Raw genomic sequence first — 20,391 nt, 5'->3', positions numbered from 1 at the left:
CTCTTTAGTGTTTGCTACAATTTTCAGGTCCCAGAACCCTCTAGACCTGCCAGATGAGAAATTCCCTTTTCTTGGTTGGGTTGGTTTTGTTTCTGAACTGGTTTAGATTCGTTTGATTCGCAGACAAGGAATGATAAATCCTTCTTTTGACTTGATTGCTTTGAGGCAGTTCTGTGAGGTCAATGTAGGGCCATCATGATGTCCAGGAAGGGGAGCTTTCTAACTTATGGCTAGATTTGCTGACTAATCAGGATAATTGCCAGAACTCCAATCTCTTGCAGCCTGCTGACTGATAGGAGTGATGTCACTCTCTGCAGTAAGAGAAGGGATGGGATTGGATGGCAGGAGGATGCTGCTGGTGGAGTGGAGAGCAGTGAGGGAAGAATCTGTTCTCTTCCCTCCAATGGCAGCCAAGTGTAGGTAAGAGGAGGACACTGGGTGGAGGGGGTTGTTCTCTTGGTTGCCAAGTAGACTGGTATTCAAATATACAAGTATTCGTGGTGTTCTGAATTTTCAGAAATATTTTTCTTGACCAGGGAGATGAAGGACTCCTTCACTAGATATTAATATTCAGTATAGCTGCACAATTAATCATTACAAAAATTGCTATCTCGATTCAACCCTCACGATCTTAATCTGGCATTTCCACGATTCTATATAACAAGTGCAGAGCCGTTCTCTGCTCAGAGCTGTCAAAAGAAAAAAAAATAAGCCGCCAAATGTTTATCAACATTCCTCAGCGCTGGGAGATAAAGAAAAACATTGTATCATTTGGTTCTTTTAGATTAAAGGGAAGAACTTCTGTCTGCAAATGAGGTCAGTTTAACCACTTAAAGGAGTTGTAAGCCCTTGTGGTTTAAAAAAAAAAAATCTAAAAAAAGGGTGTATAATACAGCGCTGTCTCAAATAAATGATCTTACAATGCTAAATAAATAAAAATGTAAACACGTGAAAAGAATTATTAAATGTATACAAAGCTGCAGCTAAAATTGCAAGATACCCACAATAATACAAACACTTTTCCAAAAAAGCTGCACTATAGAATTCAACCTACACTGGTTGAATATATATAAGTACGAAAGAAATGAATCCATTAGTGACATTTATACATCATCAAATAGTGCAACATTAATTATAAAGTGAATTCATTTCCCCTTTAAACAGCATAAATCAAACAAATAGTAAACATTAGTCCATCCCCAAAAGAGTTTCTATATGATTCCTCGTGATCTTCACCGTGATAGGGCACACTTCACCATCGAAAAAAGTGTCCCCAAAAGAAGATAGGAAAGATTCTTCCACCACCAAAATTACTGCCTCTTAAGCCCCGTACACACGACCGGACTTTTCAACATCCAAAGTCTGACGGAATGATTCCGGCAAACTATTCGATCGTGTGTGGGCTGCAACGGACTTTTGATTCGCAAAAGTCTGACAGACTTTAGAAATGGAACATGCTTCAAATTTTTCCCCCAGAACTCTGCCGGACCCAGAAATCCGCTCGTGTGTGTGCTAGTCTGACGGACTAAAACCGACGCTAGGGCAGCTATTGGCTACTGGATATGAACTTCCTTATTCTAGTCCAGTCATACGTTATCACGTTCGAATCCGTCTGACTTTGGTGTGATTGTGTGTGGCCAAGTCCTATTCATTCGGAAAGTCCGTCAGAACTCTGTCAGAACTCCGTCGAAAGTCTGCCGGACTTAAGTCCTGTCGTGTGTACGCGGCATTACAAGCTCTTTTGATCCCATATAAGAGATCAAAAATCGCCAAGTAACTTGCCACTCGGTTAAATATTAGACTGCATGTAGGATATAGACCGCATGGAGGATGTATCCTTCAGGGCGCTACGCACAAATAATTAGACCGCTCATTCCATACCATATAAGCAGAAGAAAAGAGCCACCATAGCGTAATATTGCCAATAAATTTAATAAAAGATAAACGATTGCACTTACATAGTATGTAAATCAAAATGCGCTTCAATAAAAACTTTCAGCCGGCCGGCCTCTAAATCGCTGCCTGTTGCTTCCGGGATCAGCGTAGAATAGCGGTGACGTCAGCACGCCGCTCCTCCCTACGCCGCTTTGTTAAAAGTATGATGTATAAATGTCACTAATGGACTAATTTCTTTCGTACTTATATATATTTAACTAGTGTAGGTTGAATTCTATAGCGCAGCTTTTTTGGAAAAGTGTTAAAAATAAATTCTGACTGGGTTTTACCTCCCTTGCTCTATCCAAAATGAAAAAAAAAAGTTTTGCCTATAGTTTTATTTAAGACCCCTTTCACACTGGGGCGTTTTTCAGGCGCTTTAGCGTTAAAAAAAGCGCCTGTAAAGCGCTTGAAAGAAGCCTCATCTGCAGTCCCAATGTGAAAGCCCAAGTGCTTTAAGAGCCCTTTCAATGTCAGCTCCCGAAAAACGCTCGTAAAGCGCCGCTTAAACTAGCATGGCTTTACCAGCGTTTTTCAAGCGTTATTGGGGCGCTTTTAACCCCTGCTAGTGGCCAAATAAAGGGTTAAAAGCGCCCACAAAACGCTGCTGCCAATAGCGCTTTTCAGGCGTTTTACAGACGCTTCCCATTGATTTCAATGGGAAGGGGCGCTTTAGGAGCGTTGTATTCACCGCTCCAAAAGCGCTGCAAAGAAGCTGATTGCAGGACTTTTTTTGATGCCCTGCCAGCGCAGCGCCTTGGTGTGAAAGCACTCGGGCTTTTACATTGGGATTGCAGTTGCGGGTTCTTTCAGGCGCTTTTTTTGAAAGCTAAAGCGCCTGAAAAACGCTCCAGTGTGAAAGGGATCTCAGTTTGAAAGCACTCAGGCTTTTACATTGGGATTGCAGTTACGGCTTCTTTCAGGCGCTTTTTTTTTTAACGCTAAAGCGCCTGAAAAACGCCTCAGTGTGAAAGGGGTCTTAATGCATTCTATGCATTAAGGTGAAAAACCTTCTGTGCTGCAGCAACCCACCAGAGCCCCCATTTTTCTTACCTGAGCCCGATCGTTCCAGCGGCGAGCACAGCGGATGCAACCACTATCTTGGAGGACTCACGGCAGCGCGCACGTGATGGCAGGGTGGCAGATTCAACTGGACGTACCTGTACGCCAGTTTGCCTGCCCGTGCCATTCTGCCGATGTACATTGTTGTGCGCCGGTCGGGAACTGGTTAAGCCCCTAAGGTGAGGGTACAGCTGGTGGGGGATGTGTGCACACCGCAAGAAGACACAATTATCACATGGTTGATGTTAACTTTTTCTGTTTAGTTTGAATACCTCATTAATGACTTATTGTAATTCACGAAGCGCGAAAATTTATATATATATGGACTGCTGTCGTTTGGTTTAAAATACCTCATTGAGGACTGAGTGCAATCCACTAGATTTCTGCACAACGGAAAAAAATTTTTAGTTTCGGTTCGTTGTCATTCGTAAAATACATAATTTTGTTCTGTTATATTCGTTATGTTACGTTAATACGTTTTCGGATAATTCGCTATTTCTGTAGAGTGTCGATATTCGTTGTACTGAATCTCATCAAATTCATTCGTCATATGCTCTATAATTTTGTTCGTATTCGTTGAAATTCAATATTTATGTATGTATGTATGTATGTATGTATATATATATATATATATATATATATATATATATATATATATATTCGTGATAATGAGTCGTAGTTATGAAAGTCGTTTGTTTATTGAATCTTTTAACACACACAATGACAATGTCTCTTTTCCTCGGCTCAAATACAATGCAACACCCTTACCCCTGAATCAGCTGATTGGACTGTAAGATTTACTTTGAGTTGACCTTTTGTTTCAGTAGATCTTTAATAAATTAGTCGAATTCATTCATATCTGCTATAATTTCTTTTGAATTCGACGTTAGGGATGCACCGAATGGGTTTTTTGGTGCCGAAACCGATACCGAAAATGAAAAATACACTAGGCCGAAAACCAAAACCGATACCGAAACAGCACCAATACGGAAAATGACTGTTTAAAAAAAATATTTTTATACAGGAGGTGGTCAGAGACTGGGGACATGGTACAGGAGATGGTCAGAGACTGTGGACATGGTACAGAAGGTGGTCAGAGACTGGGGACATGGTACAGGAGGTGGTCAGAGACTGGGGACATGGTACAGGAGGTGGTCAGAGACTGGGGACATGATACAGGAGGTGGTCAGAGACTGGGGACATGGTACAGGAGGTGGTCAGAGACTGGGGACATGGTACAGGAGGTGGTCAGAGACTGGGGACATGGTACAGGAGGTGGTCAGAGACTGGGGACATGGTACAGGAGATGGTCAGAGACTGGGGACATGGTACAGGAGATGGTCAGAGACTGGGGACATGGTACAGGAGATGCCCCCAGTGATGCAGCCAGCGATGCCCCCCAGTGATGCAGCCAGCGATGCCCCTCAGTGATGCAGCCAGCTATGCCCCCCCCCCCCAGTGATGCAGCCAGCTATGCCCCCCAGTGATGCAGCCAGCGATGCCCCTCAGTGATGCAGCCAGCTATGCCCCCCCAGTGATGCAGCCAGCTATGCCCCCCAGTGATGCAGCCAGCGATGCCCCTGTGCAGCGAAGAGAGCCGTCTGGTTGAATAGAGCGCCGGGAACATCACAGCTTTAATTTCAATAGCTGTGTGTTCCCCGTCGCACGCCGTCACACACAGCCCCTCCCCCTTGTCCAGGCACTTTGATAGACAGATCACCCGTCCAATCTGGACAGGTGATCTGTCTATCAAAGTTCCCCGGACAAGGGGGAGGCGCTGTGTGTGACAGCGCACGACGGGGAACACACAGCTATTGAAATTAAAGCTGTGATGTTCCCGGAGTCCCATCATATAAGGTTCCCCCATCAGATAGTGTCCGCTGTGTACTGCGCATGTGCAGTACGGGGCAGATGCTATATGATGGCAGGACACTATCTGCCAGAACACCAGCGCTCTATTCAACCAGACAGCGGCGGCTCTCCTGCGCTATACACCCCCCATCATGGGCGGCACCAGGGGCGGGGGCAGAGTTCCACTCCCAGGCCCCGCCCCATTTTTGGCTCAATTATCGGCCGTTTTTTCTTTTCGGCAAATTGCCGAAAAGGGCATTTTCGGCCGATATGTTTCGGCGGCCGAAATTTCGGTGCATCCCTAGTATTCGTTGAAATTCGATATTTATGTATGTATATTGATTTGTGATAACGATTCGTAGTTTGTTTACTGCATCTATTAACACACACAATGACAATATCTCTTCTCCTCAGATCAAATACAATACAGCACCCTTCTCACTCAGCTCTCAGGAATGCACTTTGCCAGTAATCCAACCTCCAGCACAAAATTAATCAGCTGACTGGACTGTAAGATTTACTAGAGCTGCATAATTAATCGTTAAAAAATCGCGATCTGGATTCAACCCCATGTAACAAGTGGAGAGACTTATCTGCTCACTCAGCTGTCAAAGGAAAACATTGTAGAACTCTTCCTTCTTAGATCAAAGGGATAAACTTGTGTGTGTAAAGAAAAAATCCAGGCAGTCTGCCAAGTTTTTAAAATGAAACATTGTAGAACTCTTCCTTCTTAGATCAAAGGGATAAACTTGTGTGTGTGAAGAAAAAATCCAGGCAGTCTGCCAAGTTTTTTAAATGAAACATTGTAGAACTCTTCCTTCTTAGATCAAAGGGATAAACTTGTGTGTGTAAAGAAAAAATCCAGGCAGTCTGCCAAGTTTTTAAAATGAAACATTGTAGAACTCTTCCTTCTTAGATCAAAGGGATAAACTTCTGTGTGTAAAGAAAAAAATCCAGGCAGTCTGCAAAGTTTTAAAATGAAACATTGTAGCTCTTCCTTCTTAGATCAAATGGATAAACTTTTGTGTGTAACTAAAAAAATCCAGGCAGTCTGCCAAATGTTTAAACAATGTGTAAATGCAGGAAGTTTAACCACTTAAAGTCTAAATCTTTTTCTGACACTTGTTTCTTAAGTTAAAATCAACATTTTTGCTAGAAAATTACTTGGAACCCCCAAACATTACATATATTTTAGCAGAGCCCCTTTTAGGAATAAAATGTCAATTGATGCAATATTTTATGTCACATGGTATTTGCCCAGCGACCTTTCAAATGCAATTTTTTGGGGGAAAAAATACACTTCAATGAATTAAAAAAATATATAAAAAAAACAGTAAAGTGGGCCCAATTTTTTTTTGTTTTAATGTGAAAGATGTATGTTACGCCGTGAGAATCATGAGAGAATAGTGAATCTCATTTTAGCCGGAATCTTGCAGCTCTAAGATTTACTTTGAGTTGATATTTTGTTTCATTAGATCTTTAACGAATTACCGAATCATCTCAAATTCATTCATTATATCTGCTATAATTTCTTTCGTATTAGTTGGAATTCGTTTTTTTTTTTTTTTATTCGGGCATTCGGATGCATCCAAATGTTCGAATAAAAAAAATAACGAATTTCAAGATGCAAAATTCAGCCGAATTTCGATTCGTTATTGCACAAGCCTACAATTCACGGAGCACGAGCACTTTATATTTATATATTTTCCTTTTATATGTTGTTACGCTTTATACATTTATGCTATATATAGTCTTTTACTGGATATATGCATTTTTACAGCATTGTTTTCATTTTTATACATATTAGCGCTGCACAGTGTGTCATATATATTGTATTATCACATTTTACAGGAAGTGCGGGCAGCTGATTTCAGTTAAATCCTTTGAGTGTTAATTTAGGTTAGTGTGGGAGCTCACCAGGTTTCACCCATTGGTTTCTTAAACGGTAAAGTTAGCTCAATTTTTTTGTATACTGTGAAAGATGATGTTGCGCCAAGAATCGTGATCTTTATTCTAAACAAAAAAACAAACAAACCCTCCACTCCAGGTTCACCATCTCGTCCCCCCAAAATCCAGTCCCTTTCAGACTCCTATTGTGAGACTCGTCATAGTGTCTCTGGAGAGGTCGCCGATCATTCCCGTGTAAAATCTTACAGGAATCTTCCCTAACCCCAACCTTTAATTAAATAAATAGAAAATATGATCGTATTACCTCCTCTGCTGCCACTTTCAGCGACGTCGTCGCGCTATTTCCTCCCAACTCACTTCTCACCCGGAACTTCCTGTCTGTACCTGACATCACTTCCTGTCTGTATTCCATAGAGACTTCCTGTCTGGGTAGGGAGGAGATCAGCACCTTGTGGAGCTCAGCGGAACTGCAGTCCCATAGAAACATCTCTTAGGTTGGATTCACATCTATGCATTTTTAGTGCTTTTTGCATTTTGCAGTTTGGCACTACAGAACGTGTTCCATAGGAATCCATGTTTAAATGGACTGTAGTGCAAATCTGCAAAATGCAAAAAAGCACTAAAAATGCATAGGTGTGAATCTGGCCTTAAGGCCCATACACACGATCTGACTTTTTGACAACAAACATGCAAATTAGCTGTTTTTAAGGCAACATCCGACCGTGTGTACGCTCCATCGGACAAACTTTTTTTCAGTTTTCATCAGACTTTTGTTGGATGTGCAAACGGACAAACTTTCCGGCAACAAAAGTCAGATGGAGCAAAGTCTGATCATGTGTACAGAAAACCATTTCCCCTAACCCTGGGCCTCCCTTATTTAACTGTACCCAACACACCCATCACCCTACACCCTCTGGCAGTCGCAATCTATGCAATTTAGTCTCAATTCCTCTTCTTCCCAAAACCAGCTTCCCACTCTCCTGCGCCCTCTGGAACGCTCTCGCTCTGTCTGCAACAAACTCATGGCTGTTCATGACCTCTTTGTCACTAATTCCTTCAATCTACTTGCTCTCACAGAAACCTGGCTCCACGAATCTGATACCCCTTCTCCTGCTTCCCTCTCCCAGGGTGGCCTTCACTGGACTCACTCCCCTAGGCCTAATGGACGCAAGGTAGGTGGAGTGGGACTCATCCTATCCCCCCAATGCACCTTCCAGGTTATTCACTCCCCTCCCTCTCTTTCCCTCTAATCATTTGAAGCTCACTGTATTCCACTATTCTCTCCTACTTCCCTAAGAATTGCTGTGATCTACCGCCCCCCTGGACCATTATCAACTTTCCTTGATGAGTTCTCTGCCTGGCTACCCTACTTTCTGTCTTCAGAAATTCCCACAATCCTTCTTGGTGATTTCAACATCCCTGCTAATACAAACACTCCTGCTACTTCTAAACTTCTTAGTCTAACCTCTTCATTTGACCTGAAGCAATGGGTACAGGCTTCTACTCATTCTGATGGCAACACCCTTGAACTTGTATTCTCCTACCTTTGCACTCCATGCAACTTCTCAAATAATCATTCTCCTCTTTCCGACCATCAACTAATTCATTTCTCTCTCTCCCTGTCTTCCAACACCTTTCCCTCCAATCGCCTAACCATCACCCGTAGAAACTTTCGCAACGTCAACTCTTCTCTCCTCTATTCTGCTGCTGACCACCTCTATGACAAAATCTCTCCCCTGTCCTGCCCCAACCTAGCCACTTCCACCTACAATAAAACCCTGTCCTCCACCCTGGACAAGCTCGCTCCAATCACTACACACAGAATCAGACCTCGACCCCTACAACCCTGGCAAACAGATGACACTAGAATTCTCAAAAAACGTAGTCGTGCTCTTGAGCGTCTGTGGCACAAGACCAAGTCTCTCAAAGACTTCCACCAATACAAATCTGCCCTCCAAAAATACTACTCTTTCCTCCACACTGCCAAGCAGACCTACTTTACAACTCTTATTAACACCTTCTCGTCCAGTCCCCGTAAACTTTTCTCTACGTTCAACTCTCTACTCCTCCCTCCGCCGCCTCCACCCACTGTCCAGGAGATTGCTAATCACTTCAAAAACAAGATTGATACAATCCGTGATGAAATCTCCACTCTACAGGTATCTCCTGCTAAACTCCTTTCTAACGCCCACCTAACCACCTGCCCCCTGGATCCTATTCCCTCTCAAACACTACGGTCGCCATCTGACTCTATACTACATTCTCTAACCCACATATTCAATCTCTCCCTCACCTCTGGCATTTTCCCCAATGCTCTAAAACATGCACTGGTCACCCCCATACTTAAAAAGCCATCCTTGGACCCTACCAATCTTAACAACCTACGCGCCTATCTCCTTGCTCCCATTTTCCTCTAAACTCCTTGAGAGCCTGGTTTACAACCAACTGAATGACTACCTCATCAAAAACAACCTTCTTGATCCCCTTCAATCTGGATTTCGCCCTCAACACTCAACAGAAACTGCTCTTTTAAAACTCACAAACGACCTACTAACTGCAAAAACCAACGGACACTATTCTGTACTCCTACTTCTGGACCTTTCAGCTGCCTTTGACACGGTTGACCACCCTCTCCTCCTCAAAAAACTTTACTCCCTTGGTCTCCGTGACTGTGCTCTTCAGTGGCTCTTATCCTATCTATCCCAACGCACCTTCAGTGTCACTTACAATTCTACTTCCTCCACTCCTCTTCCCTTCTCTGTCGGAGTCCCCCAAGGTTCTGTTCTTGGACCTCTTTTATTTTCAATCTACACCTCTTCCCTGGGTCAGCTGATAGCCTCTCACGGCTTTCAATATCATTTCTACGCTGACGACACACAAATCTATCTCTCCACCCCTCAACTCACTCAATCAGTCTCCTCCCGCATCACCAACTTACTAACAGACATATCTGTATGGATGTCACAACACTTCCTTAAACTCAACTTGTCCAAAACCGAACTTATAATATTTCCTCCCCCACGCGCCTCTTCCCCTGACTTCTCTGTCAAGAGTAATGGCACAACCATCCACCCATCCCCACATGTCAGGGTGCTAGGTGTTATCCTGGACTCTGAACTCTCCTTTCAGCCCCACATCCAATCACTTTCCAAAGCTTGCCGCCTCAACCTCCGCAACATCTCTAAACTACGTCCCTTTCTAACCAATGAAACCACAAAGCTCTTGATTCACTCCCTGGTTATCTCTCGCCTTGACTACTGCAACTCCCTCCTCATTGGTTCACCTTGAAATAGACTATCCCCCCTTCAGTCCATCATGAATGCTGCTGCCAGACTCATCCACCTTACAAACCACACAGTGTCTGCTACTCCTCTCTACCAATCCCTCCATTGGCTGCCACTTGCCCAACGAATTAAATTCAAAATACTAACACTTACTTACAAAGCCATCCACAACTCTGCCCCCAGCTACGTCACTAGCCTAGTCTCAAAATACCAACCTAATCGCCCACTTCGTTCCTCCCAAGACCTCCTGCTCTCTAGCTCCCTCATCATCTCCTCCCATATCCGCCTACAGGACTTCTCCCGAGCCTCGCCCATCCTCTGGAACTCACTACCCCAATCTGTCAGACTGTCTCCAAATTTATCCACTTTTAGGCGATCCCTGAAAACTTTCCTCTTCAGAGAAGCCTGTCCTGCCTCCATCTAACAACTTCACTATTGTCTCCATTAGCTCATCCCCCACAGCTATTACCCTTTTGTATAACTTGACCCTCCCTCCTAGATTGTAAGCTCTAACGAGCAGGGCCTTCTGATTCCCCTTGTCTTGAATTGTATTGTATTGTAATGTCGACCCCAATGTTGTAAAGCGCTGCGTAAACTTTGGCGCTATATAAATCCTGTATAATAATAATAATAATAATAGGACTTTTGTACAAAGTACAAACACGCATGCTCAGAACCAATGCAAAAGATCAGACAACAATACAGAAGTTGACCAAAGTGTGGTGGTAAAGAGCAGAAAAACCACGTGATTTGGTGAAAGTTGGCTGAAAAAGTCTTGCCGCGTGTATGCAATACAAGTTCACGGCCGACGTCCTTTGTAGAAAAATCCACTGGAAAGTTTGTACAAAGTCCGATCGTGTGTATGAGGCTTTAGTGTTCCACAATGTCTGCATCCCAGGCTACATCCTGAGAATAACAGCATAAAGTGTAAATGTTTTCAGGTCCAGGCAATGGGAGACCAATAAGCGTCTATGGTAGAGTTATCACCTCATCCCTTTAAACCCGAACACATATAAACGATACAAGTTCTGAGGCTAATTTAATTCAGATAAGACACCAAGTGAGCTTAATTACCACCTTAATCAGCCATAAAACCTGTGTAATTAATATGTGTTCGGGTTCAAAGGGATGAGGTGGCAACCCTAGTCAACGGGGTTCTGTAAGCGGCCAATGAGCATGTATGATCAGCAGTGGGCGGGTATCAAAGAATGCGCAGGCAGGGGTTTTCCTGCTCTCTGGATCCATCAGGACACTGTAGGTGGTGTGTAGAATGGGCTTCGCTCTGGATGCTCCCCCTGTGGTGTGTTTGGTGATGAGTGCCTGGTACTGTATGTAGAAGTCATTGCTTCTCACTGTGTATCCTGTCCTTAGAGAGGTGGTAGTGCCTGGAGGAGGGGAGTGGAGGGCGTAGTGTGTGGCATTGTATGAGCCACCAGGGGCACTGTGTGTGATGGAAGAAGGGGGATTAAGGGTGTTGTGTGGCATCCTGGTGGAAGGAGGAGGGGTGGCCTTTTCTATGTCAACGCGTAGATAGGCAACTGCTCTCAACTTCCGATCTGCACCGAGCATGTGTTATCACTGCCAGCTGTCCGATTATAGGAGCAAATAATCCCATGTACCCAATTCAACCCCATATGTCCCTAATTACATCCCATATCCTCCTCTTCACCCCACTCTTCACTTCCCCCTTCTGCTGCTCTTCACCCCTCTTCATTGCCCTGTATCCCTCACCCCCCACTCAGGGCCATCCGCCTTTTAACTGAACTGTTCCCATCTTCACTTTCCTATCCTCCTCCCTTTCCAATATTCACCTCCCTTACCCCCTCTTTGCTGCCATGCCCTTCTATTTACATCCCCCTCCTCACTTCCTCTTCCCCTTCATCACCTCCCCATCTCCTTCTTTACTCCTATCCCTCTTTTCATCTCCCTGTCTCCCACTTGACTGTTTTCTCCCCCTTATCCCTCTCATCCCCCTCTTCACTCCCCCCCCCCATTTTCCTTTTCAGCTCCTGACGCCGTCTTTTTCCCCCACTTCACTCCCTCATCACTTCCCTTTCCCCCTCTTCGCTCCCCATTCCTCTCATAACTCCCTCTACACCCTCCCTACTCACTTTTCACTGCTATGCCACGCTCTTCACACCCCCCTTCCACCTCTTTACTGCCTTTCCCCTGTTTTCACCCTCCTTATCACCTTCCAGATCCCTTCTTCTTAGGTTTGCCACATCATCCCTTTAATCCAGGACACATATTAATTACACAGGTTCTGAGGCTGATTTAATGCAGGTAAGGCACTAAGTGTGTTAAATTACCACCTTAATCAGCCACAGAACCTGTGTAATGAATGTATGTCCTGGATTAAAGGGATGATGTGGCAACCCTACTTCTTCTTCCCCATCCCCCTTTTTATTCCTGTCCCCCACTTCACCCCCTTCCATACCTCCCAACTTTTTGAAAAAGGAATGAGGGACACCTATCAGCAAAAGTATGTAGGTATAGGACACACCCCTTGCCACGTCCCCTTAAAGGAGAATTGTACAAAAAAAACAAAACAAGATTAGTTAAACCCACAAGTGCTTTTTTTATCACTACTATTCCTTTATATTGGCTTTTGGCATTTACAAATGCAGTAATTTAGAAATCAGATGAAAGGTTTAGCGCTGGAAAACACGTTTTAATAGATAAAAAGTTCAATTTATATACATCTATATAGATCAGACCAAAATGAGGGACAAATGAGGAGGAATGAGGGACAGGGGGACATTGCTCCAAATCAGGGACAGTTGGAAACTATGCCCCCTTCTACTCCCCATCCCACCATTCATCTCCCTGTCCCCCCATCACTCCCTCTTCACTATACTTTCCCTGTTTTTCGCCTCACCCTTCTCCCTCTTCACCCACTGTCCCGCTTTTCATCCCTCTTTGTGAACACTGAAGGCTTTTCAATATTAATACACTTGGTGATATATTGCCTCCCAGCCGCCTTTTAAGCAATCTCTGAAAATTGATTCACTGGGGATTGCAAGACCACCAATGCGTTGACAGTAGAGGAAGTTCCAGGCTCAGTGATCAGGATGGCGATGATGATCGATGAAGTGTGTCAATGATGGTGAGCAATCAATGATGATCCCGTCCACTCTGAATTTTCCTCTTTTATTCCCAAAATTCCCTTCTCTAAAGACTAGCTTTGAAGGGGTATTTCAGAATATTTACCTACAACATTCCTCTGCAGACACCGCTATTTCTGTATTGTACATGTTGCTTTTTGATACCTACAAAATGTGAGTCTTTTTCTAATTTTAATTATTAAAATTTTCTGCGTGACAATATTACGCTATGTCGGGTTTCTACTTTTATGGTTCCATGTACGAGATCATCATTCCATCTCACATCGGACAGTAACAATTTGTTTACCCAATTTGATGTGACCCTACAAGCTCAGTCAAAGGAATATCCATAACATTGTAGAGATCCCATTGGAGAGATTCCATATACAAAGCCCATAAGACTTGGGGGGCGTATGTCTCACCAAGTCCAAGTCCTCTGGTAAGCCTCCTCTATTCCCATGGTGGTGGCGGTGTTGCATGTTAGAAGAGCACGTAGTTTCTGAAAGCAACCTTTGGAAAAATTTACCTCTCTACTTACTCACCATTGGACATTACAGTTTTGAGACTTGTTTGGCACAAGCACTTTTTTTAATAATTTTTTTCACTTTTTTTTTAATATACGGTATATTTTTTTACCCTATATATTTTCATGCACATATTTGTTCACTTATATTTCAAGACTGCCAATGTGATGACAGCAGAGGAGGTTCTGGCCTTTCAAAGAAGTTGTTCGACAGACTCAGACCGAGAGAGCATGAAGATTGAAAGAGACAGTGACTGTTTGGAAGACTCAGTGGTCACAATGGCGATAAGAGGGTGATGATGATCGATGAAGTGTGTAAAGTGGTAACTGTACCTATCCACCTGATGGTGCTATATGACTAGGAATTCCTATTTTAGGTCTTCTGGTCTTCTTTTTTTTTTTTTCGATAAATTTGTTTTATCCAGAACAAAAATAAAATAAGTATTACAAGAGAGTGCAGGGTTTAGGAGTGTGTTATGCAGACGAGGCAGGGTTCACCAGTGCATTACGCTCAGAATGCAGGGATCATAAGTCTTCATCATATTCTGTGCTCAGAATGCAGGGTTAAGAAGTGTATAACGTTCAGAATGCAAGGATCAGGAGTGTGCTGTGCTCAGAATTCAGGGTTAAGGAGTGTATAACGTTCAGAATGCAAGAATCAGGAGTGTGCTGTGCTCAGAATGCAGGGTTAAGGAGTGCATTACGCACAGAATGCAGGGTTAAGGAGTGTGTTTCACTCAGAATGTAGAGTTAAGGAGTGCATTGCGCTCAGAATACAGGGTTAAGGAGTATGTTGCACTCAGAATGCAGGGTTAAGGAGTACAATATGCTCAGGATGCAGGGTTAAGGAGTGCATTGTGTTCAGAATGCAGGGTTAAGGAGTGCGTTGCATTCAGAATGCAGGGTTAAGGAGTGGGTTGCGTTTAGAATGCAGGGTTAAGGAGTGCGTTGCGCTCAGAATGCAGGGTACAGGAGAGCGTTGCGCTCAGAACACAGGGTACAGGAGTGCGTTGTGCTGAGAATGCAGAGTTAAGGAGTGTGTTGCACTCAGAATGCAGGGTTCAGGTGTGCATTGTGCACAGTATACAGGGTTCAGGAATGCGTTGTGCGCAGAATGCAGGGTTCAGGAGGGCATTTTATGCTCAGAGTGCAGGGATCAGGAGTGTGTTGCGCTCAGATTGCAGGGATCAAGAGTGCATTGCAGGGATTGCAGGGATCAGGAATATGTTGAGCTTAGAATGCAGGTTTCAGGAGTGCGTTTCGCTCAAAATGCAGGGTTCAGGAGTGCATGGCGCTCAGAATGCAGGGTTCAGGAGTGCGTGGTGCTCAGAATGCAGGGTTCAGGAGTGCGTTTCACTCAGATTGCAGGGATCAGGAATATGTTGAGCTCAGAATGCAGGGATCAGGAGTGCGTTTCGCTAATAATGCAGGGTCCAGGAGTGCATGGCGCTCAGAATGCAGGGTTCAGGAGTGTGTGGCGCTCAGAATGCAGGGTTCAGGAGTGTGTGGTGCTCAGAATTCGGGGTTAAGGAGTGTATTAGGCTCAGAACACAGGGAGGAGGGGGGGGGGTGATGTGAAGGGTGGTAGAGGACACTGTTATGGGTGTGGCCCTGCCCATAACATTGTCCTTTGCCCCTTCACATCACCCTCCCCACACACACACACACAGTGGTGTCTTCTGACACCCCTTTCCCCTATAGTAGCAACCTCTGGCTCCCCTTTCCTCCCATAGCAGTGTCCTACATATTTCCACAGGAGACCGGGAGGCAGCACAGTTCTGGACAGAGGGAAGAAGCTGGCAGAGTCAATCCTATTAGAAAGCTAGTGATTGGTTGCTTAGGACCACCCTGTATCCTAGCAAGCAATCACCAGCGGTTTAACTTAAACTGTTCTTTTGGCCGGCTTCTCCTCCTGCCCTTCATCCTGAGCTGGGCTTCCTCCCAGTCCGTTTACTGATAACAGTGGCGAAGAAGGCGGGAGGGAGAGTGAGAATGGGGACAAAAGGTGGGAGGCGGGAGGCTGGGAGGAAGTCGAGGAGCAGCACCTAGAAGGGGGGGGGTCAGCGGTGCAGGAACCTGTTTGCAGTCTACTTGTCACCTGCAGGCGGTCGACAGGTGAACCACAATGGATGGGTTGCCGACCCCCGGATCTAGTGTTTATAATGTCGAGTGTCTCAATATTGCCATTAGAAGGAGCTGATGATCATTATATTAAATAAATGATGGACAATATGCATACTGGGTGGGTAGATGTGTGTCATATTCGTTCAATGAATAAAAAAAAAAATAGGCCTCTAAGTGTTTGTGAAAGCTTACACCACAAAATGTATACCATTGAAAGGTAATGGCTCCATTTTTGTTCTATTGCTATCAACAGCCATCATGGTAGAACACTTTATAGCTATCTCTAGTGAACTCTGATCTCCTTATGAACTGTTCCTTACACGATGAAGATAAGCCATGCAGTATATAGCGCTAACCCTCAGGAGCTGCTGAGTATTTGAGCCCTGGTTGAAGTACAACCCCTGCGAACACCACTGTATTAGTTTAAACAGATGTCACTCAAAAGAATAAACACACCAATTTTGATGAACAATTATTATTTAGTTTATATTGAGGTCAAATTAGCAGTAGTATAATCACGAAAAAGTAAACGTCTGATGTACACAAGAGAAGACCACATATAAGGAATAAACAATACTTTACCATACAGTGCCACTTTAAGTAGACCCAACTGTCCCACAGGACTCAGAGTTTAAATGTTTGCTCTCCTACCGAGAGGTTTTCCAAGTGAGCAGAAAAGAAAGGAGGAAGAGATATTACGCAAGCTCACCGGTGGGCTTCCAGTAACCAGAGCCAGGGTTAACCTCTTTGATGATTTTGGTAAGAAATGTCTCATAGACAACCAATCAAAAAAAAAATCTTCTGCCGGCTTGATGGGGCCCTTAAGTTGGTGCACAGTAGAGGTGTAGTCTCTTTGGATGAGAAATGGCAAGCCGAGTTCTTCTTTAATAGATGGCAACAAACTTGGGTAGCCACTTTATGGACATCAGATGATTATAGAGATTGCTTAATCTGGTAAGGGGATGGGAGCAGAATTTAGCATAAGCATGTCACTTTAAGTGTACAACTGGGCTTGTGAAACTTGTTCCTTCTTGGGATAGAATAGGCCTGATGTGGAATGCATTCAGAATTCCTGCCTATCAGGGATACATAAAGCATTAGTGCTGATATCCTGCGTGCAGTGAATCAACGAGCAATGGATGGACCTAAGCCAAAGCACTGAATAGGCTATAGAGTCTGTTTCTCTGTGTGGCATTCTGTACTGTAGGAAATGCCAAGATTAAATAACTGACAACAAATAAGCTTGTGATGACGTGGTATGGGTTAGGAACCTTCTCACCCAGTCCTTTGATGTAGCAGTTGAGTGTTGGGGTACCCCCTTGTCTTCTCCCATGGATGAAGTCATGCTGATAGTACTGATCCAATCTATCTGAGTGCAGGACCATCTATCCTGCCCCTCAGTGGGTTCAGCGATATGGAATCTCCCATTCAGATTTCTGACTCAATCCAATCCGACCTGCATCCTCCTCGATCTGCACCACCTTCTCTCACCATCCAGGCTCTTTTACAGTTTCCTCCTTTTTCCCCAGAATGCTCCTGCGCTTTTTCTTTTTAAAGGATCCTGCCCCTTTGTCTATTCAGTTCCAGCCTCTCAAAGTGAAGAAATGCTGCTTGCAGCATTCTTAGCATTGCTAGACTAGATCCTGTAATAGCTAAACTGCAGAACAATGCCATCTTGTGGCCATTTAACATCCTGCAACCAGTACCAATGCAGTGTGTTATATATGCTATATGGGAGCTGTGATGCCCAGTAAAATTCATATAGAAGACCTTTTATTGCACTCAACTCACTTACACATCTCAAGGGTTGTGTGGGATCCCTGATGTACATGAAGACAGGACTTCAGTGAGTAACAATTCCCTCACTCAGGACAGGAAAGTGACTTCTCCCCCGTGTGAAATCTCTGATGTTTGGAAAGATGGGACTTCTGTGAAAAACATTTCCCACACTCAGGACAGCAATATGGTTTTTCCCCCGTGTGAGACCTCTGATGTGTGACAAGTATTGCTTTTTGTACAAAACATTTCCCGCACTCAGCACAGGAATATGGCTTCTCTCCCGTGTGTGTTCTCTGATGATTATAAAGATTGGACTTATCTGAAAAACATTTCCCACACTCAGGACATGAATACGGTTTTTCCCCCGTGTGAGACCTCTGATGTTTGACAAGATCTGTCTTTTGTACAAAACATTTCCCACACTCAGAACAGGGATATGGCTTCTCTCCCGTGTGCAATCTCTGATGATTATAAAGATTGGGCTTATCTGAAAAACGTTTCCCGCACTCAGAACAGGAATGCAGCTTTTTCCCTGTGTGAAATCTCTGATGCCTGTCAAGAGTGGACTTCTCTGAAAAACATTTCCCACAGTCAGGACAGGTATATGGTTTCTCCCCTGTGTGAGATCTCTCATGCCTGTAAAGATAGCACTTTTCTGAGAAACATTTCTCGCACTCAGGACAGGCGTATGGCTTTTCACCTGTGTGAGATCTCTGATGTCTGTCAAGATTGGCCTTCTTTGAAAAACATTTCCCACACTCAGGACAGGCGTATGGCTTTTCACCTAAGTGAGATCTCTGATGTCTGTCAAGAATAGCCTTCTTTGAAAAACATTTCCCACACTCAGAACAGGAATACGGCTTTACGCCTGTGTGAGATCTCTGATGTCTGTTAAGATTGGACTTCTGCGAAAAACATTTCTTACACTCAGAACATGAATATGGTTTTTCCCCTGTGTGAGATCTCTGATGTTTGTAAAGACTGGACGTCTCTGAAAAACATTTCCCACAATCAGGACAGGTATATGGTTTCTCCCCCGTGTGAGATCTCTGATGCGTGTAAAGATTGGACTTCTTTGAGAAACATTTCCCGCACTCAGAACAAGAATACAGCTGTTGCACTGTGTGAGATCTCTGATGTACAGAAAGACTAGACTTAGCTGAAAAACATTTCCCGCACTCAGGGCATAAATGTGGCTTATCACCTGTATGAGATCTTTTATGCACATTAAGAGAGGATTTAAATTGGAATCCCTTCCCGCACTCAGTACAGGGAAATCTCTTATCTGTTGGAAGGACGGCACCGTCCCTCACAGTCTGAGGTTCCTCAGGATAAGAGGAATACGATGGTCCATCTACACTGTGTGGTGCCGGATGGACATTTGAGGTAGTCGGGTTTTCTCCTGGACTATACTGTGTGATGTCCTCATCTTCTACTTTACAGTCTGGAGACAAAGTGAGACAATCCTCTGAGGTTTTCCTCATCTCCCGTCCATCTACTAAAATAGGAATAAAAAGATTATTACTAGACACGAGCTGATTGGTTCCCCTAAACCAGGACTCCGCCCACATCAGGCAGCTTTGTCTCTGAGGATCTTACAATTCCCCCCTCAGGGTAACTAGTAAATGGGTCCTCTGATCTCCTACCAGATCATTTCTTTATTCATGGACCTTAGTCAGAGAGTGAGGAAACAACGAGAACTGTCTTTTATAGGAGTGACAGTGATGAGGGGATTATAGGACGAGTGTCCCTTCCCCCTCTATCACTCATTGCTATCTTTCTAACACAAAAAGTGTTCTAACACTTCCTTATTTAATCCATGAATTTGTCATGAATAACAGCGGGGCTGAGCCCCACCAGAGGTCAGAGAGTGAGGATGGGGGGAGAACAACCAAGATGAAGACTGGACTGATCCTGAAGACCACCATCTTTGGGTTATTGACTCCTCCCTCATTATCACTTTCTGTTTAAGGTTCCAAAGTTTGAGGATGTTATCACATTATTATCAACATGTAAAAGTCTGTGCTCCAATCAAATCATCAGATATAAAAACGTCCAGTTGGTAGAAAATGGGTGTAACAAAAGAGAATACATATTGTGTTTATATATAGCAGTGAATAGAGGGCAGAGAGCAGAAGTCATGACTATGTAATGTACATAAAGTTGCCACCTCATCCCTTTAAAACTGAACACATATTAATTACACGGGTTCTGTGGCTGATTAAATTCACTTGGTGCCTTTATATGCCTTAATTTAGCCTCAGAACCTGTGTAATTCATATGTGTTCGGGTTTAAAGGGATGAGGTGGCGACCCAAAATGTACAACATGTTGTATAGGATACAAAAGGGAGGACTATATAATATCATAATTATGTAACAAACAACATAGTGCAGGGGTCAAGATTAAAATTATATACAATATAAATTTTACAGAGTTAAGCCTTGTACACATGATCTGATTTGCCGACGGAAATTGTGTGATAACGGGCTGTTGGTGGAAAATCCGACCGTTTATATGTGCCATCGGACAATTGTTGTCGGATTTTGGATGGCAGGCTTTAAAATTTTCCGTCGATAAATGTCTTTTGTCGGATTTTGTGTGTATACGCTCGGTCGGACAAAAGTCCAAAGTACAAATACGCATGCTCGGAAGCAAGGACCAGCCAGAAGCGGTCAGTCTTGTAAACTAACGTTCATAACGGAGAATTAACATTCATGACGCGGCAAATTATGAAATCTCAAAATGCAGCGCACATTCTCGTATTCTTTAATGGGATAATAATGATGCTGCTTTGCTGGTGATACTGATGGAGTTATGGC

General features: G+C 43.8%; 2 protein-coding genes across 2 annotated transcripts in view; one reads left to right on the top strand and one right to left on the bottom strand.

Annotated features, from left to right (window-relative positions):
- Positions 1-20,391, top strand: part of LOC143986837 (uncharacterized) — a 548,778-nt gene that overhangs the window by 33,884 nt on the left and 494,503 nt on the right. The window lies entirely within an intron of this gene.
- The window catches only part of LOC143989277 (uncharacterized), a 28,840-nt gene that overhangs the window by 3,366 nt on the left and 5,083 nt on the right, over positions 1-20,391 (bottom strand). Inside the window, 1 exon segment of the mRNA XM_077489352.1 lies at positions 17,665-19,068. Within this exon segment, the coding sequence (XP_077345478.1) occupies positions 17,665-19,068 (1,404 nt within the window).

The sequence above is a fragment of the Lithobates pipiens genome, unplaced genomic scaffold (genome assembly GCF_037356315.1).
Source record: "Lithobates pipiens isolate NorthernLeopardFrog02 unplaced genomic scaffold, aLitPip1_a1.2 Scaffold_18, whole genome shotgun sequence".
NCBI classification, from domain to species: domain Eukaryota; kingdom Metazoa; phylum Chordata; class Amphibia; order Anura; family Ranidae; genus Lithobates; species Lithobates pipiens.
Note: the sequence above shows the minus strand (reverse complement) of the source record. Positions and strands in the feature narration are given on the sequence as shown.